The 26,315-nt window shown below is 37.8% G+C and overlaps 1 protein-coding gene across 1 annotated transcript in view; it reads left to right on the top strand.

The window, feature by feature from the left end:
* Window positions 1-3,506: 3,506 nt before the first annotated feature.
* The window catches only part of LOC150086583 (epidermal growth factor receptor-like), a 296,301-nt gene continuing 273,492 nt past the window's right edge, over window positions 3,507-26,315 (top strand). Inside the window, exon 1 of the mRNA XM_090371468.1 lies at window positions 3,507-3,608. Within this exon, the coding sequence (XP_090227594.1) occupies window positions 3,533-3,608 (76 nt within the window). The 5' untranslated portion in view covers window positions 3,507-3,532. The remainder of the gene's footprint in view (window positions 3,609-26,315) is intronic.

The raw sequence follows: 26,315 nt of genomic DNA, 5'->3' as shown, positions 1-26,315 counted from the left end.
ATTGTTCTCATCTGGGACGCCCTACGCAGATGTACTACAACTCTTCTGAACTGTTGAGTGGCACTTAGTCAGCTGAAAGTAGCATTTACACAAGTCGTGACTGATTCCACAACAACTCATTAACACCTTGATTTTATTGATGCATCGCAACCATACACTGTATGCACCATATTAATGTCGTTATCCGTACATATTCCGCCCGCAGTAATGATGAAAACTATTCTTACAAGCATACAGTAGTTTTCTCGTGAAGTGTCATGTTCTAACAAAGCCACAATTAATGTCCATATTTTTTACTGGTGTATAAGCCAAGCCCATGTGCGATTCACAGGCATAATTAGCAAGGCTGCTAATTATGCCTGTAAAGCTATGTGGCGTCAGAATATTACGTCTGTAAATACGTGGTCAGGTTGGCTATTTTTCTGTGTCAGAAATTCGAGTTTCCTGAGGCAAAACCATATAAACTTTACCCGAGATCCACTAATTTGCTAGTGTGAATAAAGCCCATAACAATTCCTTCTGTCTCGACAGGATTCTAACTCAGACCTTTTCCATCCTGTGCTAAAGGATAAGCGATCATATCCACCACACTACAAGCAAAAGATGTGCTCTTGGATAACGTGAGGAAGTTCTGATTAGAGCAAGATTGAGGAATATTAATAATCCCCAAGCTTGCTGTAATCAGCAAACATTAAAATTAAACATCAAGACTCACAGCTGAACACAGATAATTCAACGAAGTACAAAGCAATGTAGGGATTACGAATATTGTTTAAGATATTTTTGTTGTCTCGAAGAGAAAACTCAACATCAAAATTATTTATCAGTCAAAATTATTTAAAAAAAAAAAAATCGGAATTCATCTAGAAACTAATCCATCACACATTAAAGTGAACGCCCAAACTGATGCAAATTATACTGCTTAACTAAATTTAAAGGCGACATGGCAAATTACTCAAATCAAATAATTAAAAAAAAAAAATAGTCAACGTTTCGGAAGTCTTTTTGTTCTGTTTTAAACACCACCATCAATGGAAATGTTGAGGCATAACTCGACTGCTTGGCGCTAAGCAACTGTTGCTTCTGTCTGATCTTTCTCGGGGATAGAATTAGCAGGCCAATTTGCCGAAATACAAACACATATACAATTGCTACTAGTCATATTTTAGACAGAGAAAGAACTTGTTGCAATTCAAATAAAATCGGTTATTATGAGCATATTACAGAGTATAACGAGAGGCGACTGCTATAACGAATATTATTAATGTGAAACAGTTTAATTATGTTAAACAGGCAAATTTTAGTGGTGCAATAAATGAAATGCGAAACTTTTTGCCATAACGACTGTTTTGAACCTCATCAAAAATATTTATTTCTTGTTGCTGCTTGTTTATCATCAAGTTTGGTAATCTGACATGCCTTTCTGTTTATACTTTTGCAGGTCAGCAGTGCACAATAGTTGTAATTGTGGTCATGATTGTTGCAGAGTCATGTTTGGACTGTGTACCTTAAAAATACAGCACGGGAAAACGTGTAAAGTACATTTAGATAAAGTTTATTGAAATGGTAAAGAAGCAAAGAGGTATAGACTTATACTTTCGTATGCAAGATACAATCAGTTGTATTTATTTCATTATCCTGTTGTTTAAGTACAAAGAATGTCATCATAACTGATTAGATGTGTGGACTTGACAGATTTTTTTTATGTTACAAGGATTATTCTTCTACTTAGTCAGAAGTAGAAGAGAATCACCAAGAAAAAGAAGAATGACGATATCCAGCTCAGGACCCTGGGTGTCCAAAGCCCATATTCACCAGATGTGAGCCCGTCTGGTTAATATAGTGGACTTTTCGTTGCATTTTATTAGCAAAATGCGTGTTACTTTTGCCACTATATTAGAATACTCGAAAGATTTTGTATTAATTGAAGAGTTTAAATTAATTGCTTTATTTCTGGTGTACTGAAAAATATTAGATTTTTGATCTTCATATAAGACTCTCTCTCAATGATCTTGTTTTGCTAACAAGAAATGCGAAAGGTATATTTATTATTTTTACAAAAAAAGTTTCAAATCCCAGAGAAACACTTATACATTCGTTGTAAATCGAAAGATATAAGGTAATAGATAACATTTGTGAAACTATCTTGTAAACTGATCCCAAGTAAGCATTCCGGAGTGCAACAAATATATTATTTATACATATTTACCGGTGTAACGTTTCGATAGTACATTTGCAATTCCTTTTTCAAGCACAAGAGCATTTAAAAAAATTAAAAATATCCTAAACTTTCGAAATCTAACTTCGCAAATGAAATACGCCATCTAAATGTATTCTACTTTTTTTTTGTACTTATTGTACGCCGTCCTCCTCACACCGGGTGGAAAAGACCCGAGTTCGAGTCTCGTAGATGACGTGAGGAATTTTTATGGGCCTTTTTCACAACGTGGCTGAGTTAGTCGGTCTCAGGCGAGGGTAGCTTGGTTTTTCTCCCGGAAACTCGGGTTTTTCATCCAGAAAACAGAAAATCGACCACAGAACACACAGTATACACGGAGCAATATGGCCCTAGATGCTGATGCTCCTGAAACCCTATAACAACAACAACGTGGATGCAGGTCTGTTCGAAATATTGTTTTAGGAATACTGATTTTGAAAATGTTTTGAATCTGTAGTGAAGCTGAAGAAGACCTCCAACTGGAGGGATTTTAATGGACATTAAAAACATGCTGATACAATGAATTTTACAAAGATTAAAATACCAATTGTGAAAATAACAATTGCACGTTCATTTGATATTTTTGAACCCATAACTGTTTAAATGAAGCTTTCGTTGGTAAAATTTGTTAAGTCAAATGAGTACTTAAAAAACGCCCTCTATTAATCCATGTTTTCTTATAGCATATTGGGAGAAATTAATAAATCTTCTGTAAACACAGTAGTATGGAAAAGTAACGTTTTATTCAACGTTTTGCATTAATATTCTCAGAAAGAAGTTATTATCGAAGTTTAAAAAAATTAATTATATGTGTTCATTTAATTCATTTTTTAAATAACATGATAGAAAATAAATGCGTACTGCAATACATTATTATTATTTGAAATAATGTTACTAACGTGATTGAACAGTGTTTCTTTCTTTAAATAGATGGCGCTTGCTACTAATATCATTTTTTACTATTCTCTTTTTTTTTAAAACAAAATGTTATTCGAAAATATTTTTGACCTTATATTACTGCTTTATTTTCTTTAGTTGCGTCAAAATTTAATCGCGCTTTTATTTAATGAAACAGCAAAGCGAATTTATAGTATAGAGATAACTTTCAGAGAAAACTAGCTTCAAAATACAAGCAACCAATCAGCGTTAAGCGTCTGCTATAGCCGTCTGGTTTGAGAGCGATAGCTTTTGAGAATTACGTCTGCCACAACTCGCTGTTGTGGCTGCCGATTTAAAAACGTCTGTGTGTCTCGAAGTCATCGAAGTGCCACCAAAAGCAATGAGATCATAGCACGAATTAGGATTAAAAGAATTATGGATTTAGACCTATTCGTGTGGTTTATAGGAGGGTTGCTGTTCTCATCAGTTTTCGCAGTGAGAGAAGAGAAAGGTAAGATATTTTTTTATTTTTTTTCACCTGGATGGTCTGCACGCTTCCTTACTTCCAAGTGTGTCCTTGTGGTTGCCTTATCCGAAGGTAAGGTGGAGTGCACACAACAACCCGAAAAGAGTGACATTTTAAATTATTTGCTAAGTGCAAACTCGTTTAATATACAATTGATGGATAATAATAATAATATACAACTGTGTGTAGATTAGGTAAATGCATTTGTCAATATAAATATAAATACATATATTCGGATATAAATACGTTATATCTGAATATGAAACAGTTAAATTATTCATAATAATTACATTCATTTTCGGTCAGAAGTTACATTTTATCATTTATATTTAACTCGATACTGAATGCATAACTAGATATACGGTACGCTTTTTTATTTATAGAAACTGTGTGATGGGGTGAGGGTAGGGGAGAAGTACAGTAATTACGTATTTTTGAACTGTATTAATTTTTACTTTTGTCATGTATTCTGGAACTGATGAATATATGTTTTTTGTTTTTTTTTAATACCTTAACTAAGATCATTTTAAAAGTAAGATCTCATTTGCAAAACCGTTTTATTATTATTATTATTATTATTATTATTATTTCTCCTGTTATATTTTTCTTTGATTATTTGGTGATTTAGTGGATTTAGGTGATTTAGTATCACCCATGATCTAATTTTATTTGTGATCTGTTGTGTATCTAATCTTTTTTTTTTTTTTTTTTTTTTTCGCTTTGGCAATAATACTTTCGATAGAGAGAAACAGTTACCCTGTCAAAGACTGTATATTTATATGCTGAATCTGTTAATTTTTCAATGGAAGCTCTTTTTTATTCGATAGTTTTCCAGATTTGGGGGTCTACATTTACTGGATTCTTAAGTTACAACTTATCGAGGTCATGTTCTCCTACGCAACAGCTAGTTCTCCTGACATTTATTGTATATGTAATTTTTTTTTCTTGATTATTCAGTCAGATCAGTTTATATATATTTAATGAAGATAATTTCATGACTATAGTGACTCTCTAGACTCCCGCCCCCTCCTTATAAATGTCAAATTTTTTATAAAATTTGACATCCCGCGTAATTTAACGCTATATCCGAAATGGTACAGAACGTATGTGATTTGGATTTTCTTTCGAGAAACAGAAGAATAATTTGAATTTGATCATGCTTTGGCGTCCATACAGGTCAGAAAAATTTTCAATTAATTTTGAAAAGAATACAGCCGTTAACCGTATTTGGCAGTCATGTGGTTTCGAATCACGGCCAACTCAAATGCGTGCGCCACTGCGCTCAAACTTGACCACTCGGCTCGAACCTATACCAGACGATGAAGAATTGATTGAATTATGTCTAGAGGTGGACTATAAGAATTGCCAATAACTGCTGTTGAAGATATCGTCTCGAAGGCAAGTTCAGGGTTAATTCAGTAATTTTAGGAATTATGAATTATATTTTAGAGTTATGTCAGTCGTCTGACATAACTCTGAAGACAGACATCTTGATCGAAGATCAATGAACCAATTCTTTTGTTTTTTTTTTTTTTTGTTTTTTTTACTGTCAAGATTCAGTCTTCAAACTGATTCTTGTTGTGCTCCTGTCTATCCTTAAGATCTATGATGATCGTTTAGTCATTTTCGTGGATGATAATGGTCTTCCACATAATTGGTCATTGGTTAACAAATTCCTTCGAAGTTAAGATCTATTCTTCGGATGGAGTAACAAGGTTAATCTATCCGAAATAATAAGATTATATCTTATCTGCAACCCTAATGGTTGGTAAAATTTTTATTTTTACCAACCGTTTTGGTTGAAAAAGATCAATTTGCAAGATTTCACTAACTGCTAATGAAAAAGTGGGAGCATAATTTTGTTGAATAAAAAATGTTCCACGAGGCTTCAGACGGAAAATTCTAAAAAAAAAAAAAACCAATATTATAAAGGCGTTTCTGTTTTCGGATCTTTTATTATTTCAAAACGGAAACTGCTTCATTGCTAGGCACCAGAGCTGAGCTATTCATGGGCGCAATGTGTGTCTTACTCATAGGAGGTTGATAATTAGGGACAGCTTCTACAAATATACTTCTTTAAATTGAGGTTAAAGATCAAATTAAGACTACAAATATATCTGCGTTTGAGCAGGTATGTCCTGAAAGCCCATTGAGTGGACAGGCATCGCTGAGAGAAAATCTTATTTGTTCATATGTTCGGCTTCACCAATAGATAACGAAGAAGTTTATCAAATTTAAGTTCCAATATCTTATCGATAGGGCGGGAATGTAGTCAGCCTGAGCGATATTTGGACGCTATCGATAAGATATAATATTGGAACTTAAATTTGCTAAACTTTGGTACAATTATTTATGCACAAAAAAGTGTGTAATTTATTTTACGTTTTAATAAAAAAGCAGGTGGCGCTTCTTAATTTAGTGTCTATATTAGCCAATTAAATTCAACCCTAATCGTGTCTTAACGAACATCATTGATCGAGCAATATATTTCTGATCCTCCCTTCTTATTTTGGGAATTAAAATATTAAAATTTAAAAATAAATTAATTAAAATTTAATTCAAACAACTTCTTCTGTCAAAAGTAAACCAAAAAAAAATTTTTTTATAATATTTTGCATTTAAAAATGTTTATCATGAGTCGTAAATTTCATAATGACAATTTAGGAAAATATTTCTAATTTCGATCATAATTTCTGCATAAGAAATTAGATATGTTTTACACCAAATTTAATTTAGGGGAAATAGAAATTAATAACTATTAATATGTTAAAATTTTATAAATATGACTTTGTTTAAAAATTTAAACAAAAAATGAAGATTATTATCAATATTTTGAATTCTACTGTATCAAACGTGTTTGATTGAAAACGGTGGTTGTAGGCAAATCTTATTTTTCCTTCGACCTATAGGAGCACCTTCTTCCCACCTTACTCTTAGGCAATACATACGCGTATGTAATCAAACCTACCATCTTCCTCCCATTTTAGTGTTTGCTTTTCATCATCACACAAACACTACCAACGTTTTCTTCAGCTGGTCACCAAAGGTCATTTATTGACGCTACGGTAGCGTTCCCACTTCTGTGTTCCCCTCCCCCTCCCGCGTCTTTCCCATCTCTTTCTCTCATTCTGCGGCTGACTAACCATCCATGGCGCTGTCTTTACTGTTTGCCCCTGCTTTGGAGAGACTGTGGAAGGAACTGTAGACTAGAGCGCCACTCAGTCACACCTGTTCCCACAACGTCAACCACAATTCCTAATTAAAAGTAATTGTATGGTTGGTTTGAAATTATCAGGAACCCTAAATCCGGATAGAGAAGAACTGTAACCCCCCAAGGTGTTATTTTTTGTTTTGTTTGTTTTATATTTTTAGTTTGGGTCTGCTTGGTGTTTGGAATGTTTACAAGGGACCACAGATTCCGTCTTTTTGTCCTCTCTCTCTCTCTCTCTCTCTATTTTATTTTATTTTTGTGCTGTTACTGAAACGGGGTTGAAACAGACTAACTGAAGAATGCTCTTAAAAGACAAAAAAATATATATATTTTTTAAATTTCAAGCATTAATGGGAAGACAAAAATGAAGATCAGGTTTACTGATCGCGGCTGTTGATACCTGTAGAGATCAATAAATCTTGAGGACTACATTTTCCATTAGTGTTTCCGATGTAACGGTAGCGGGTGCTTGTGTGTTAAGCACCAAAGCAATTAAGGCCATGAGGCGTTAGTATATTGTGTCTGTAATTGCATGTATTCTTCGGTCGGTTTGCATGTGCTGATCGAAAAACCTGAGTTTCCGGGAGAAAACGCCACGCAACCTCTCCTGAGACTCAGACACGTTGTGAAAAAAAGCCCATAAAAATTCCCTACTCATACGCAGACTGACACTTATTCGCTTGTAACTATTCAAATGATTACACATCATTATTTTTATTTATTTATTTTATTTTATTTTATTTATTTATTTATTTTTCATGCTTGTGACAATTACCATTTCAAAAATGCTGCACAGTTTAGCGTGCAGCTCAGCTCGTCTTTTATTGCACTGGAATTGTTCATTCAGTGAACGTTAAAATATGGCTCAACCTGCCACTGGGATGAGCCACATTTTAACGACCACTGAGTGTAGATATGAACAAAATAAACGATGTAAATAGTGCTTCGTTCTTCTTGAATAATTGCAGAACGAAACCAATTTAGAGCTCGATGAAAAATCATTTTGTCTGAATTTATCCACAATATTGCTATTAGCGTTCCATTACCCATTACACCAGTCCATCCAGCCAGCCTGGGAGATAAATCAGGTGCTATCTCCATTAAGAAGATTAGCGACAAGCAAATGCTTCAATTAATAACAATTTTGCTGCTAGGATTCAAATTATTATATTAGGGCCACCCATAATTTCTGTAAATTGCGTGTGTTTTCTGGTCGATTTGCCTATTTTGCTGGACGAAAAAAACCCAGTTTCTTGGGGGGGGGGGACCTTGCTATCTACGCCTGAGACCGACTAACTCAGCCACGGAGTGTCTGCTAGGACACTCCGTGGCTGAGTTAGTCGGTCTCGAGCAAGTAATAAGTTAATTAATTCAGAAATACTATCTAAGATTCAAAGCTTTTTTCCCATCTTTTTAAATGGACTTAATGGCCGCTGTAAGTTTAAAATTATATCTTCGTACTGCTCCAAAATGCACACCATTACTAACCATAAACTATATCCTTATTTCAAATCATGCATATGTGTGCATTATTAGAGCATATATATATTCTCGTATATGCATTTAGTTGCTAAAGATTCAAAAACTTCGGGGATTTGGGAAATAAGGACGAATACTTGTCATCGACGTGACAAGAATAGGTATAAAAACAATTACTTCATCCTATAAGTAAAGATCAACGAAGTTCAATATGATCTTCGATGGATCGAGGCGTTGAGCTTAGCGCCTTACAACAGTCATAATAGGAAGTCATATTGGCAATCAATCTGTTCATGCTATTGCAGCAAAACTTTAGTGCCCTAGATCAAGCTGCGGTCGTAGCACTGGTTATAGTCAACGTCCTACCACAATCACTATATGGAAAAAATCATGGTGCTAGTCCAGTTCGGGGACCGAAGAAATTGACAGAAAGAAATCTGAGAGCTCTCAGAAGATTGGTACGTAGATCCGTCGGTGATCATCGAATATTGTTAATCAGGAATTCAGGAACGCTACGGGATCTGGTATTAGTATAAGGACAATACTTAAGGAGTTGCATAACATCGGATTTTATGGAAAAGTTTCAGCACACAAAAGCAAACCATCACCATACACAATGCATAACGTCCTACTGCTAGCTGCACACACCATCATAAATCATACCTGGAACGTTGAGTCATGGTACACGATTTTCCGATCTCATGCCAGTGTCTGGGGTGGTCGTATGACCGAAGAACGTTATTTACCATAGTGTGTCTTCTCAACCGTGAAGGTTGAGAAGTGCTGTCACTTTCTGGGGTTGTTCCTCATGGTTTGGGCTGGAACTGTCAGTAGTTGTTTCTGGAACAATGAAGTGCTGTCACTTTCTGGGGTTGTTCCTCATGGTTTGGGCTGGAACTGTCAGTAGTTGTTTCTGGATTTGGGAAATAAGGACGAATACTTGTCATCGACGTGACAAGAATAGGTATAAAAACAATTACTTCATCCTATAAGTAAAGATCAACGAAGTTCAATATGATCTTCGATGGATCGAGGCGTTGAGCTTAGCGCCTTACAACAGTCATAATAGGAAGTCATATTGGCAATCAATCTGTTCATGCTATTGCAGCAAAACTTTAGTGCCCTAGATCAAGCTGCGGTCGTAGCACTGGTTATAGTCAACGTCCTACCACAATCACTATATGGAAAAAATCATGGTGCTAGTCCAGTTCGGGGACCGAAGAAATTGACAGAAAGAAATCTGAGAGCTCTCAGAAGATTGGTACGTAGATCCGTCGGTGATCATCGAATATTGTTAATCAGGAATTCAGGAACGCTACGGGATCTGGTATTAGTATAAGGACAATACTTAAGGAGTTGCATAACATCGGATTTTATGGAAAAGTTTCAGCACACAAAAGCAAACCATCACCATACACAATGCATAACGTCCTACTGCTAGCTGCACACACCATCATAAATCATACCTGGAACGTTGAGTCATGGTACACGATTTTCCGATCTCATGCCAGTGTCTGGGGTGGTCGTATGACCGAAGAACGTTATTTACCATAGTGTGTCTTCTCAACCGTGAAGGTTGAGAAGTGCTGTCACTTTCTGGGGTTGTTCCTCATGGTTTGGGCTGGAACTGTCAGTAGTTGTTTCTGGAACAATGAATGCTATCTGGTATATTCATATTGTAGGCAATTTCTCTGTCAACACTGCGGTGTACCTTTTTCTGTTTCAGCATGATAATGCACCATATCTTACTATATAGCCTGTAGTGACTTTGGTTTTGAGACATTGGCGTGCAGAGTCTTCGCTGGCTTAACAAGGTTCCAACTTGAAGCCCATGGGCACTTTTAGGATGAACTGGAACGTCTGCTTTGGGTTAGACCAACACGCCCACAATCAGTATCTGAATTGAATTCTGCGTTAAAGTTGGAATGGACCAGAATAGCGCCTTCCTGTTATCAAAATTTGGTTCAGAGTCTGCCGACCAGGATAGTGTGTAATTAAGGCCAAAGGTTGACTGACACGTTATTAAATATTTTATCAATGAAAGATTCTTTAAAACATGCAGGTGTCTGGTTACTATATATATTTTTAACGTCATGTTTTTATATATTGTATAAAAACAACTTGGTTTTTATTTTGTAATAGCCGTCATCAGTTTAATGATCAACTTATAATTGGCTCGCTGACCAAATAATAGTGGACTTTCTTTTTATCAAATTTAAATTACCCCCGCAAAAAATTATAAATAAAACACAGGGCTTAATTACGCATCTGGTTTTATTTTTATTTATATTTTTGCATCGCACGGACTTGGCATTTACTGCAGTCAGCGGAATACAGAATAGGTAAGTACAGTGTTGTGGAGGCAGCCAGTAGGCTGAGCAATTTTCGTGGTTATCCAGGTATGGCATGGTCGGTGCCCTGCCATTTTCCCTCAACATCTATCGTGTCATAAACCTCCGAGACATCTTGAGAAAAGTCATGAGATAATATCAGCTGAAACAATCACACGAATCCACTTAGGCGTGTCCTGGAGTACAGATGTTTCTCCTATTCAAAGCTGTCTGCAGAGTTAAGGAGAGTAATTTTCGGTTTGTGGGAGTCAGACATGCAACTTTTATTGTCATCTCTATTATCTGTTATTCGTTTCATTAAACAGAACCACCATTTTTTTTTTTCCGATAATGGTAATACCTCAGTCAGTGCGAAGTAGCACTCGTTAAGAACAAAACAGCTCAATTTGGAGATTCAGAAAGGGGGAAAAAAATTGTAAACTGGTTTCTCTATCCATTCCTCTTTTTGTGTTCCTCGGGTGTTAATATATGTTTTGTTATATTCTAATATTTTCCATACTTAAATTACTGGAGGTCTTGCGCTGCCAGAGGTCGCTCCAGTTGTTTATAGCTTAACAATGGCTGCACGTAGTGGCATATTGTGTCTTTCATCTTCAAACACAGTCATGAAAAGATGCGAACAAATAGAAATAATTATATAAAGTATAATATAATTATTTCAATGTGATAATACAAATCTACTTTTATATATTACATTGCGTGGTGAATTGATTTTATTATTTTATTTTATTATGCAGCTAAAAATATAATAATGCTTGAATAAAAATGAGAAAAGATGTCGTTCCTAAAAAGATAAATCAGCCTGAAATAATAATAATCGGGAAAATTGAAATTATGTGAGATATTAAAAAAATGAAAAATACATGTATATGTGCAGTTACAGTTCAGTTTCGATTATAAAAAAGTATATATATATATGGAATTAAAAATGCGAAATCTGTTTTGGTGTAATGATTTCATTATCACTTGTCGAAAAAAATAATTTTTTTTTCGCTCTGTTAAAATTCAGAGTGATTTTTGTAGATTTAACGTTTCTGGATTCAAATATGGTAACCATATTGCTGTAACACACACCAATTTTAAGGAAGAAGGGATTAAAATCAAAAACTAAGTTTCTAGTAAAAAAGATTTCATAAATTTTAAGAAAATGTTTCATACAGTACTAAATATTAAAAAATGGGTCTATTAACCTTATTCTATTTAAGAAAATTTTTATCTGATAACAAAACATTATTTTGTCGTTTTTTGCCTTTTATAATCGTCCACTGGTGTCTCCCGTACGAGATTCCAACAGTAGTCTGCCAACATATTTGGACTTTATTTTCTCTTTTATCTTTTTTCTATTTGAGAAATATCTTGGTGAAACCTTTCACCGTGTTCATAGGAGACCGCTCCCAAGTTTTCAGGAAAAAAGTCTGAATGGGAATGTAGGAAATGAAGCTTTAACGACATGTTGCATCCCAACTCTCTGTACGCTAAAATTAGCTCATCCACAATTTTACTGTAATTTTGTGATTTCTCTTTGCCTAAAAAGTTCCGGCAGATGTTTTCGAATGCCTTCCAGGCTCTTATTTCTGTAGCATTTAATTTTTTGGTGAATTCTTCATCTTGTCATAGCAGTTTGATTTGAGGACCCACAAAAATTCCCTCTTTTATCTTGGCCTTACCGATTTGAGGAGGAAACTTTTGGCTCAAACAGGAAAATTCTTCTCCTTTTTTGTCCATCGCTTTCACAAATATATTTTTTATGAAACCTAGCTTGATGTGCAATGGAAGTAAACAGATTTTTTACTTATCCACCAAAGGAGGATGTGCTACATTGATTCCATCCAAGGTCATTTTGAAACTGCTTTCAAATTGACCTTGAGTGGAATCAATGAAAATCCTCCATTGCTTGGGGACGTTCTCTAGATGTAACTGTTTCATTAATTCATGGACATTTTTGGTGTAGTTTCTGAACGGTCTAGTCATATTTTTTGTACCCTGCAGTGGCAATCCTTCGCTCGACTGTCCCATTCGCATAAAAAGCAGCAGTATTTAGTGTATCCACCTTAAAGCCCAGTCAGTAAAGCTGCCACTTTTAGGTCGGCAGAGATATTCCATTTGCATTCTTGATAGCATATTTTTTTTGCTGAAGAACCTGTAGGTTCTGGTACGTTTCCTTCATGTGAACTGCATGGCTAATCGTATAGAAGGATACTTATTTTCTTTACGGAGTAAAACTGCTTTCAAATTGACCTTGGATGGAATCAATGAAAAGTCTTCACTGCTCGGGGACGTGCTCCAAATGTAACTCTTTCATTAATTCCTGGACATTTTTAAAATAAACTAAAGCACCACCCATGGGTAGTGCTTTAGTTTATTGTAAAAAATTTCGACACCAAATGCAGTTTTATTGAATTACTTGAACGTGCATTTTACCTTCTGAAATTTAATTATCAATTTCCACATAATGCTTTTAACAGAACACATACGTAATATTAACAGGTTTAAATTTACGTAAGCTTGCCGTATTTATGTATTAAAGATATTTCAGTAACACGTCTAAACTTTAGACATTTCCAATGTATTTGATCAAGTTAGGTTTGGTATCTCCTACTCTTTTTCTCTTATACATCAATAAACTCCCTCCACTCCTTCCAAATCCTATCCATAGTTTTGCTAATGCTAGTATATTGCATTCTGCTTTCCAATTTATCAAATGTAGCACCTTATCCTTCCACCTCCCCAACAATTCCTCAAATGTCAATCTCCTTGTCGTGGTGCAGCGGTTGAAGGGGACGGACCTTAGCTGATTTCATTCCTCTGAAAATCCTATCAAATTCCTGTGCTGTTTCTATGCTCATTTTCAACAGTAGTCAAATTTCTATACGAGAATACATTTCTTTGCTTAATCTTTAACTTCTAGCCATTTTTGTGACCTTGGTGTAAGGTTACAAAAATGGCTTTCCTCAGTATCCATAAAAACCAACTTTCTCTAGAATAAAAGGCCTAATGCAGCGCTTTCTAAACCTTTTTGATGTCAAGACATTACATAAGTACAAAAATAATTCAGCAAGGCCGTCTGAAATCGGCTGTCAGTTGTTAGTCTTCAAAAAGAACGGATACAGATCTCACAAGCTCCGAATACGAAGCACTTGAAGAAAAAATATTTAATTTTTAATGTATTACTCAAAAATGAAATCCTCTCTTAAAACTCACCCCACTTCTTATCACACGACCGTTCAATTTCATCTGCATGCTTTTCTACAAATATTTCCATGGGCACTAGTCTTTTGAATTAGCATCTGTAATTCCACCTCTTTTTTTCCAAACCAATTCGAACACGAGAACCAACCCAGCATCCATTCACAGTTCAACTTCAAACTCACTGAACAAATTTATCTCTTTCATTTGTCTCCTCTTCTGTTCTTCAGAACAACTTTCTTCCTATGTATTTCCAAGAAATTACAATCTCAAAAATTTAAATCCGGTCTCAGCAAGTTTATTCTAGATTCTCAACTCCCAACCTATACACAGTAGAAGAATGTTCATCTTATTAGCACTAGCACTTCAAATTAAACGAAAGTAGAATTTACCTGCGAAATATCTCAATTTTAGTGAATTTTATTGTCACCGTAGAATATTTATTTTCTTGTCGTTTATTCAAAGGACGGGGCGTTTCGCAGGCTGACCTACTGCACTTCATACTCCACTAATTAATCCTGCGAATCAACGGAACCAAAAGTAGTGCTTCTTAGTCAACTCACGTACACAGCCCTACCTGGACAGAACAAGAGAGTCTTGGGTACAAAGATTTGTCGTCGTGATAACTATACTAACTTCGGGCATAAGCCTTCTCTACCGCTCCTTTAGGAAGGGCCCAATTTCGCGTGTGGAAAATCAAGCACACAGTTGCTATCAGTCTCCCCTACTCTCTTGGTTGGCCCCACCTTTAGCTAGTTGGACTCTGAGCTTGAATTTGAAGTGTCAGAGCTGTCACGTCAGCAGTGAATTCATTAAGTTGAATATAAAGTCCTTATAACGTGTGATATGTGACTATAAATGAAACCCTCTAAGTATGATATATATAATTAACTATAAATAATACATAGAACAAATTATATTAGTAGTGTAGATGGGTCAGTGATCACTACTAATGTGTAGTATTCATTAACCCATCCTACGTACAAAGGTGTCTACAATAAGATGGCGAATTAAGCAGCGATTAACACACGCCTCTGATTTGAATACTACTATTAAATACACTGGTGTGCAAAACTTAAGGACCAACGCTATTTCTAAAGGTTACAACCACAAAATCTTTACTTAAGGTACTCTTTACTGATGAGAGTAGATTCAGTCTCAGCAGCGATGCTGGACGTCAGCTAATCTGGCGAGAGGTTGGCACACGGTATCACCCCGCAAACATCACTGAAAGGGATCGATATGGCGGTCGAGGTGTTCTCGTCTGGGGAGGCGTTATCCTGGATGGACGTAGAAAACTCCAGATACTGGAAGGCGGTACTGTAACCGGTGCACACTACTGTACTGAGGTAATCCTTCCCCATTTGCGTCTGTTCCGAGGAGCCATTGGCCCCGAGTTCGTGATTATGGATGATAACGCCATACCCCACCCATCTCACTGCAGCTGTTGATATGCTTTTGGAAAGTGAGGACATTGTTCGTATGGATTGGCCTGCCCGTTGCGTTGATCTAAATCCCATCGAACAGATATAGGACGCTCTGGGGAGAGGCCTAGCGGCACGTCCAGACCTACCAGAAAATGTTCACCAGCTGAAGATGGCGCTGACAGAGGAATGGACAATGTTACCGCAAGAACTTATCAACAACATTGTTCTAAGTATGAACAGGTGGTGCAAAACCTGCATCTGTGGGGGGGGAATTTTTGTTTCTTTTTTTTTATCCTTTTATTATTATTATTATTATCTCCTTTTGTCTTATTATGCATTTAACTCAGGTTTTCTTAGGTGCCTTTACACCTACAAAACCCCACTCTTTGCCACCTGACTGCTATGCTCTGCAAATATCACAGAAGATTCTCAAGCTCTTGAGGGTGATTTCCGTTGATTCCCCTTAATCAGAGACCAGAACTCTTTCGCCTAATTGCGGGAGAGCAAGCTCTTAACGAGGCAAGCAAGGCGTGCGTTGATTAGACTAACAGGACTCAAGTGAAAAGAAAACATACAGTCCTAATATACAAAGTTGACTTCTTATTCCTGTTTCCCTTCACTAGCTAATCTGAGTTGACCATCATATGAAAACACCTGATTCATTCTTCTTGCTCTGACTAACTCTTAACACTTATACATTCACTATACTTATTTCATTACTCCTGGTACAATTCCGTTTCTTATATTAACAATCAAATATACCACTTTCATCCTTATGCTCTGTGTTCTCACCACTCTGTTACAATATGCTTGTAGACCAGTCTTAACTTTCCTAAAGTCTCTACTTGTCATTAGTCTTTCAGATAAACCAACAATCTTCATCAATAAAACATTACATCCAGAGTTTCTTATATAACTTACTTGTCTATAACTTTAAAACATATTCAGGATCTTTCTTAGTAAGTTTGCTACCCTTCCTAACGCATTATATCTGTTATATCGATCTCATCTACTATTCATTCCTTAGTTTCCCTTCCATTATACACTAACCCTTTTAACATAATAAACTCTGTTAGTATTTTTGCTTCAGAGAGAAACTTTCGTCTCTGTACCTATTTAGTACTAACCCCCTTTAACAATTATACTATTTCTCTAACAGTCCTTCTAGCTAACTTAGTGTACTTAACATATTGCTCACCTACTTCTATCTTTTTCTTTCCTTTCCAGGCTTCCATCTTAGGCTATCTTCTATGGCTCTCCTTCATCTGCTTTCTCCTGAATCTGCTTCAGATAGATTTCCGGAACTCTAGGCTGCATGGGTCTGGCGTCCCTTCTCCGTTTTGAATGCGCAACTCCTCTCTTACTAAAGATCATTCTGATGCATCTTGCTCCAAGAGGTCGTTACCTTTCCTGGCACACTTACTGTCTTTCATAACCCCTTTTTCTTATCATCTTTGGCCTTCCCGTTACTTCTACTCTTAACTATTTTCCCTATTACTGTCTAGGCCCCTTTTTATCACTCCCTACATTTCTGCACTGCCCGACTTACTTTATTTTTCTGTCTCTTCAAATATCTTTTTTCACAAAACCCCTTTCCCCTTGTTTTTCGAGAGGTTCCCCCTTTCTTTCCTGCGCTCTCCCTTTTTGTTCCCCTGAACTCCATACCGCCCCTTTTTGCTGGCCCGCCTCCGTTCGGGACTTCAACCAATCTTCCCCTTTCTATTTAAATTTACGCTCCGTTTCATTCGCTGATATCATTTTCCCATGCTGTCCCTTTAACATCATGGGACAATCCAACCTCCATTCAAAAAGGAGGTTGGATTGTCCGCCCAATCCAACCTCCTTTTTGAATATCTTTACTTTCTTCCTAGGCCGTATGCCCCTTTGATGTCGACCGGCCACTTCCACAAACACTCATTTCCATTTCGCACCTTGCCTTCTAAAGAATACGAAACTTCCCATCACAGACAGCCAGACGCCAGTCTTAATTTGAAACCGAACATTCGAAGTGCACCTACTTCCTGTTTTGGTCTGACGGTGTCACTGATCAAAGGAAACGCTTCGACTAATCCGGTCTCCCGTCCTATTGTTTGCTCCCGAGCAACCCCTTTCACACCTATTCACAAATGACTCCCGCTACCTATTCCTGCTGTCCCTGTTTGTTTTCGTGTATATGGGGAGCTGAAAGTTTACCCGTCTGCTACTAGTTATTCTCACGCTTACCCCATCCCTTCATTAAATTTTCTCCTGATTTAATCTCACCTTGCGAAAAACCCACTATCTTTATTTTATTAAATTTGTAACATTTTTTCATCTTTCAATATCACTATATCTAACATTTTTTCTTTCTAATTAATCTCTTAGTTTGCGAAAGACAACCCAGCTATCGTCATTTAAATTAACTTGTAAGATCTTACACATCGACATTAGGGGTGGCCATATCTCCTACTGAGGACCACCTCTTCCCTTTGTTCCATCTTTGGCAGTGGTGCATCTGTATCATGGCAGCCAGTGCTATGTTGCCATTTTTGAATAAAGTCCCTCTGTACCGTTTTGTTTCCGTTGTCGTGTCGGTGTTGTTTCTTTCATCATTTCTGTACCTCACGAGGTTCCTTTGATATTCTTTTCCCATATCCAGGCCACTCCTATGAGAAGCTACAGATGTAAACCTGACTGGTCCTTAAATTTTGCAACCAGTGTATATCAGCAGAATTATCCAACTCGCAGTCCTCTATGCAGCCTTGCCAACTTTTCCGGAAGGTTCCTGATATTAATATATCTTTTCCGGTTTTCCGGCATGTTTTAGTTTGTTCGGGATTTTAGTCAAGTTTATGTTATTTTCTTTTTGGGGCCATTCTGTCCTAAGTGGACAGCATAGCCCAAAAGCCCTAAATGTGCTAAAGATGGAAAAGGAGATTTCGTTAGTAAGAACAAGGATTTTAATTTCAAGAAAGGGGATTACAGTGGACTAAGGTGCATCTTGGATTCTATCAACTGAGAAAATACACAAGAGTATACAGCTAAATAATTGGGAACTTTCAATGCAGTTATCATTAAAGTACCAAGTGTTTTCATTCCATTAAGGACGTGCCGTCGAAGGATGAAAAGGAATTTAGCTAGCTCATAGAACACAAGAAGGCAGCATGGGAGAGAGTGATGCGCAACTCAGATTCCTGAAGCCTGCCCAAATTATCCTGAAGAAGCTCAGCCTAATTTGCATCGTTAACCATCCTTCCAACCCTCGTATCATCTGAACACTTAAACAACCTCCCATGCAGAACCGTGTTTAATGCTTTGCGGAAATATAATATCAAAATTGTTTCTTTCTTCTAACTCTTGTATGGCCACATCGTAGTAGTTTTGTCAGATTGGTAAAGCAAAGTTTTTCTTTTACAAAGCTGTGTTGTGATCCATTTAGGATATTGATCCTTCTCCGCCGCCAGGTAAAACTGACTAGTCTCTAGTTATTTGATCATAAGATTCCCTTTGTGGATTGGCGAAACGTTGGTACTTGTCCAATTCAAGGGAACTACCCTTGAATCTAACAATGACCTCATGGGCAAGCCTAAAGGTTTGGCGCAGTATTTCGCAGTCTCCTTCGGTATGACTAGTTAAATACCATCGGTACTCAAGGGCCTTACTCAACCTAAGTGGCTTTCGGTAAGCTGTCTTGTGTAATATTAATATCAAATATCCTACAGCTATATTAGCACAAAGTCAACCACCCTGATAGGGATTTTCTACTATGAAGGTCGATGTAAAGTATTATTCAGCTCACTAGCGACATCTGCTGAATTATTTCTATTGAACAAAGTCCTATCGGGTCTCCTCTTTTCCCCTTATTACATACGAATAAAATTCTTGGCTAGTGATTCCTCGCACTTTGCTTTCCTAACCTTCTCTGTATTTTGTCATAAATAAACGTATAATTATTATATCGTTTTAATCCTGCCAAATTTAAGATTCTACATTGGTGAAATAACCCCATAATAACTTATACACTAGGGGGAAATGGCCAGTGATGTCAGTAACGTGAACCGAGTATATCGCAAGTTATCAGTTGCTTTGATACACTGTTGAAAGATGGCATTTATCGATTGATTTAAGAAAGCACTTGATTCAATCGCTAGTTTTTTAGCCTCCTTTACAAAAAATGGAGAGCTGATTTATGAGGTCATTACGCCTGTGTAACTCCCCTATTAACTGCTGCGTTTACATTCCGTTCAAAACAAAATTTACAAAACGTGTGAAGATTTTTTAATAAAAAAGTGGCGGCCATCTTGTTTCAAGATGGCCGCCACTTAGATAATGAATAATACTCAGTCATTTGGACCGAGTAGCGTTTATAATCTAAGTGGAGTCATTTAACTGTTGTGTTAAACGAACCCAAAACTATACCCTTGTTTTGCTTCTACTAATTGGGCTTAGCAATTATTAATTCCTAAGCCTTTAACAAGAACCTCAGAAAACTCCTTTTACTTTGGTCTTTAAGAACAGTAAAGTAAAAAATTAAAAAAAAAAAAGGGGGGAAACTTGTCACTTCGAAGATGATGATTTAGTAATTATCACGCTGTGTCCTGTCATCTGCAACAATAACAAGTGATTGCATGAGGTGGTCTATCCTCGCGTGCGTGTGCATCCTCTAAAATGGGTTATTAATCATACAAAAGATTAGACAGGAAATCAAACGTTAAAATTGGAAGCGTCTTTAACGATGCATTCACTAGAACTTAAAAGAGTACAGCTGTCTTCTCACTGTGTACCGGCAAGAAAAGCTACGTAGTGTATACTTAATATCATCAGCGAAAGAGAAATTTCTCAGTAAATTCTCTTTACTTGCTTGTATGCTCTGATTATTTACAAAGGGAAGTTCACTTTCACCGGTAATTTCATCATAAGTCTCTAATAATTTCATTCAGTAATCAGGGCGTAAAGAAAAGTACAAAAAACAAACAAACAAAACAGGAAAGTCCTCTAGACTTACCACACTACTGGCCAGTTTAAATTGTCCTTCTTTCCTAATCGTATTTCAAAATAGAATTATTATTTTTAAAAAACTTAACTAATTGTAGTCATTAGGGAACTGAGAACAACCAATTCAGAGTTTCCCGGCGTATCAATATTTTTAAACTCGTGCTAAATACCTCTTTGAAAGCTAGTATAATAAAGAGGTCGTTTAGCTTCTAGTGTTTCAAACAAACGAGTTGTGTGTCAAGGAGAGAAAACAGAATCCCAAACTGTATTCAGTTGGATTTAGGTCAAAGGTGATAGTATATTGTGGGTGGTACTTGCCAGTTTGGTTGTCTAGGTTGTGATTTTATACAAAAGAACTTCTGAATACAATGTGGGGGGTGAAGAAGTGGGTGGGTGGTTCGTTTATAAAGCCATCTGTTGATTCCAGTAGATTCAATGACCAAGACTAGAAGAAAAAAAACAAGTTCGGACTTTGAGGTTAACGTCTGTTATGAAAAATATGAACTCCCACTGTATGAACGTCTTTGGTGAGGAGGTGACACATGTATCGGTTTATACTGTGCCAAAAATCTTGAATTAGTACTATCGACTGGATAAGCCAGCAACGAGAAACACAAGACTGGCCGGATAACTGCACTCCTCTATTGAGAATGATCATTTCTTTCCCGTGATGTATACCAAAATCGAAAGGAAACAATGCTCCTCTTTAGTTACTTAACTCCTCTTCGAGTCCCGTCGATGACGAGGAACTTTTATGGGCCATTTCAAAATGTGGATATGTTAGTCGGTCTCAGGCGAGGGTAGCTTGGTTTTTTCTCCAGCAAACTGGTTTTTCGTCCAGTAATATACATGGGCATATAAGTTAATTCTTAGGTGGCCCTAATATGACAGTTTTTTTGTTTGTTTGTTTTGTTTTTTTTTCACCCTACCAAAAATTCGGTGTTGCCCTTCTCAGTGTAAACAAGCTGTCCACGCTCTGGAAGTTGTTATGAAAATGGGCATCCACGTTTCAACACGATAGTGCTCCATCCCATATAGTAACAGCTGTTCCAGTCCAGCTCCACTTTGAATAAAATAAAGAAATATATTCTCTCAAGATGTCGCTGCAGGTGAAGAAACAGATGGAAATCCGAAGGTGCTAAATCAGAAATATATCGGGGTGCTGCAAAGTATTTCATCCAGTTTGTACCAAGCAATCTGCTCTTAATTGTGCAGTCAGTGGTCTGGCATTGTCATATAAATAATAATGCAATCATCATCATCATTCATTTTGAACGCTGAGTTCAGTGACCTAACTTTTCTTTTCTTCCACCTAATGTGTTTCCTGAAAATAACAACTCAATCCTTCTGTAATGTACGTATTAGAAACAAAAAATACTCTTGGTATGTACGTTTTTGTCGTATAACTTTTTATAGTCTCTAAGGAAATTAATACGCATTGACTGACTCAATTGCAAACCATGCTATGAACATTTGAGTAATAGGTTGCGTGAAATAAGATCTGAGACAAACAACAACAAAAAAAAGTACTCCCGAACGAAATATCAATAAACGCACACCCAAAAAGAGTTCATTTGGAGAGTTAGAAAAAGTAGAATTATAAATCACGGTAGAATGACTGGAGTATTTATGGAAAGAGTTAGAGACCATGATTGGTCGTTGGTCTCGACGTCAATGTGAGTGGATTGCAGGAAGAATTTGAAAGTAATCTGTCAAATTCTGAAAAAAATTTGACCTGGAAAAAATGAAAACATAAATAAATGCATGTGATACCATGTCTGATAAAGACATTGATAGATTCCATAGCTTGAAATGGAGATACAGTAGTACCATTAAAGATACACACATTGGGCCAACGGCTATTAGGAAGACGCTGATATTGAAGAGCCTGCGCGCGTGTGTTAAGTCCCGAAGCAATTAAGGCTATGAGGTGTTAGCCCATGTGTATAAATTGTATGTATTCTGCGATCAGTTTTTCTGCTTTCTTCCGAGTTTTAAGCATACAAACCTCGCCTGAGGTTTGTATGCTCATGTTATGAAATGGATGATGGGATTTGAACTCAGGCGTTATCCACCCAGTGTGGGGAGGACGGTGATTATATCTACTTTGCTACCCGCGAAGGTCTGATATAGCAGACACTGCAGCCAGTACCTGCGATGTTGAACTGCTTTAGCCCTCGAGGCTACCACATTGGTTACGATCGCCATCCTTCCACTGCTTGGAAAAAGCAACTCATCTCGATGATTCGTTAGTTGGTTGTCATAGGGTTTTAGGCGCATCAGCAACTTAGGTCATATTGCGCCGTATACAGGGTGTTTCAGTTAAACGTTTCAGAACTTCTAAGAGGGGTAGGGTACATCCTGACAACTCGAAATCATATAGCAATGTGGGGTCGGAAATGCTTTCCTGAAGCGGTGTTGTACACAGAAGCACCATAAAAATAAAAGAGACCGTAAGTGAGAAATCGTTTTAATAATACATGAAAAGAAGCAAAAGGTACATGGATTAAAGTAAGTGTTCGAAGTTTCTTCCACGGGCTACAATGCACGCCTCACATCTCCGACGCATGGACATCCGAACATTCTGGAATACTCCAGGCGAATTTCGAATTTCTTCGGCAGCTACTGCGATTCTTGCAACCAGCTCCTCAGCATTGTCAACAGGGGTGTCATAAACTAGCGATTTCATATGACCCCAGAAATAAAAATCAAGACATGATAGGTCGGGTGACCAAGCAGGCCAACGCACGGGACCACCACGTCCGATCCACTGTTGACCAAATGTGACATCCAGGTAGTTACGAACATCTCCGCTATAATGGGCAGGGGCGCCATCGTGTTGGAACCACATTGTCTGTTGCGTCGATGCAGAAATCTGTTCATCTCTCAAAAGTTGTGGCAATACTTGCTGCAGAAAGACCAAGTAGATAGGTCCGGTTAGACCACACGGTAACAGGTAAGGTCCGATGAGGTGATCTCCCATAATACCGGCCCATACATTGACCGAAAATCGAATCTGTGCTGCACGACGTCGTATTGCGTGCGGGTTCTCGACCGCCCAGATATGGTCGTTATGCGTGTTGAAAATTCCTTCCCTTGTGAAGGATGCCTCATCGGAAAACAACACTTCAGCAGGAAAAAGGGGATTTGTAGCACATTTTCCAAGGTACCACTGTGCAAAAGCAATACGAGGTGCATAATCCTCCGGTTCTGTGTCTGGACACGCTGCACGTGAAACGGATGCATGTCTTGTTCTCGGAGAATCCTCCAGACGCTGCAATGGGAAACCCCGACTGCGTTTGCTAGACTTCGTGTACTCGTTCTTGGATTCCCCTGTACATGCTGCAGCACATTCTGTTCGACGGCTGGAGTCCGTGCTGTTCTTACCCTGTCCCTGTCAGCTCTTTCAAATGAACCTCTCTCAGCTAACCTCTGGTGCAGTCTTGCAAAGAAATTATGACTGGGAATACGCCTCGTCGGATATCGTTCCGCGTACAAACGCTGTGCGGCTGGCCCACTACAATTTGCAGCCCCGTACGCCAAATGCATATCGGCTAACTCTGCGTTCGTGTAATCATCCATCCTACTAACTTGGCGTTCTTGTTCAAGAAATTCGAAATTCGCCTGGAGTATTCCAGAATGTTCGGATGTCCATGCGTCGGAGATGTGAGGCGTGCATTGTAGCCCGTGGAAGAAACTTCGAACACTTACTTTAATCCATGTACCTTTTGCTTCTTTTCATGTATTATTAAAACGATTTCTCACTTACGGTCTCTTTTCTTTATGGTGCTTCTGTGTACAACACCGCTTCAGGAAAGCATTTCCGACCCCACATTGCTATATGATTTCGAGTTGTCAGGATGTACCCTACCCCTCTTAGAAGTTCTGAAACGTTTAACTGAAACACCCTGTATAATATGGATGTAATTCGCTTGTGTTCTGTGGTCGATTTGCTGTTTGCTGGACGAAAAAACCGTTTCCGGGAGACAGAAACCATTCTACCCTCAGTTGAGACCGGTGTTGTGAAAAAGGCCCATAAAAATTCTTCGCGTCATTGACAGGATTCGAACTCAGGTCCTTTCCACCGGGTGTGGAGAGAACTGTGATTATACCAACTGTGCTACCCATGAGGGTAGCACAGTTGGTATAATCACAGTTCTCTCCACTCCCGGTGGAAAGGACAATGCGCCTCAACAAGAGGAACCCTTATGGGCTATTTTCGCAAAATGGTCGAGTTAGTCTGTCTCGCGGAAACTCGGGTTTTTCATTTAGCAAACAGGAAAACCGAACGAAGGACACACGACATTACTGAGCAAATATATTCTGCGGAGTAGCACAGTGGTATCGTCACCGTCCTCCCAACACCGGGTGGAAAACGCCCGGGTTCAAATCCCGTCGATGATGCGAGGAATTTTAATGGGCTTTTTTCACTTCGTGGCTGAGTTAGTCGGGTATATCTTTCTCTCTCGTTATTTTCCCCTCTTTATCTGTCCGTCTCTTTCTCTTTTTGTTCTTTCATTCTTTTAGCTGTTTCCATCTCTTTTTCTTTCTCTCTCTCTCTCTCTCTCTCTCTTTAGCTGCCTCTATCTTTTTTTTTTTCTCTCTCTCTCTTGTTCTTTTCCTGTCTCTTTAGCTGTTTATTTATCTCCTTTTCTTTCTCTATTCCTCTTTCTCTCCTGTTCATTCCCTCTCTATTTAGCTGTCTCTGTCTCTTTCTTTCTCTCCTGTTCTTTCCCTCTTTTTTGCTCTTTTAGATATATACTACCAATGCAGCTGAGGCCACGAGGCTTCTGCTAAGTGCATTCTATGATTGGTTCGTCTGACCCTCAGCGAGACCAACTAACTCGGCCACCTTGTGAAGAAAGGTCATGAAAATTTTTTCCGTCTCTCTCTACATCCTCCCACACTGTGTCTTTCTATCAATTCATTTCGAAATCTGAAAAAAGCATTTTCAAAATTGATACATTAAAGTAAGAAAAAGAGTAAAAAGATGGCAACCAACTAATAACGTAATACTTTTACAAAGAACGAAGCCTAAGGAACTGTTCCTTTGCTTTCCAGGGCAGAATTAGAAGTTGATAAGTGGCTCGTTATGTCGCCCGGAGTATAACTATGTAGTGTTGACTAAAGAAGTCAAAGGGAGCACGTGGAAACGAGCGAGTAGGCAGTTGTCAGCCTACACACAACCGAACATTCATCGCGACAGTTTGGTAAACATTCGAGATGGACGCATTGCTGTCAGCGTTACCACGCATTAACGTCTTCTGGCTGTTTGAAGTCACGTTTCTCTTTGTACGCAGGAGTCACGGAGGTGGTAACAACTGGCGTGTGAGGGTCATCTGACTATCAAGTGATACGCAAACATTCACCACTCTGGAATTCTTTGCATCTCAGCCAAAGTTTAATTGCGCCAGAATGGAAACCTGCGCTCTCGCCCGACCTTAAATTTGCATTTCATGCAAATCAAAGTTGCGAAACAGCCCAACTTCGCTAGATATATACTAGATTACCAAAAGTATTGGGACACTAACGAAAAGGTCACGCAAAAACAGCGTGACAATTTCACGCGAAAGCAGCAAAAATAAACCACCCTATTATATAAAAGAAGTTGGTGTTCTTAAAGTTAATGTCGAATAGTGAAGTGTAAATTTATTTCCTTAAATTCTCGTTTAAAAGATGCAGCTTTCTGAGACACCTTTTCTTTTTTATAAAGTAGTAAACTATAACTTATTTCTAATGAGCGGGCGATTGCATTTGTGATGAAACGTGACGTCACAATAGTGAGATAGGAAAACAGCAACCGAGTGACGTCATAGCAGCAACCGTAGAAGAAATTCGTGCGTTAGTCCTTGCTCTAACCTTTATTTGTTATGATGGAAGGTGAAGAACCTAGCTAAACAAAACTGGGCTTGGCTGGCCGGTTACAGAGAACTGGTCGTGGGTGGCATAAGGTGGCCTTCCTCGCATTGTTGGCCCTGCCATACAAACCCGTTGTTGTTGTTCATCCATAGAGAATATGAAATTTGGTAACACTGGGCGTTTGTTTAAAGAAACTGCTCGTTGG

This window comes from Mastigoproctus giganteus, chromosome 4 (genome assembly GCF_048544385.1).
Source record: "Mastigoproctus giganteus isolate SK-2022 chromosome 4, ASM4854438v1, whole genome shotgun sequence".
In the NCBI taxonomy this organism is placed as follows: Eukaryota; Metazoa; Arthropoda; class Arachnida; order Uropygi; family Thelyphonidae; genus Mastigoproctus; species Mastigoproctus giganteus.
Note: the sequence above shows the minus strand (reverse complement) of the source record. Positions and strands in the feature narration are given on the sequence as shown.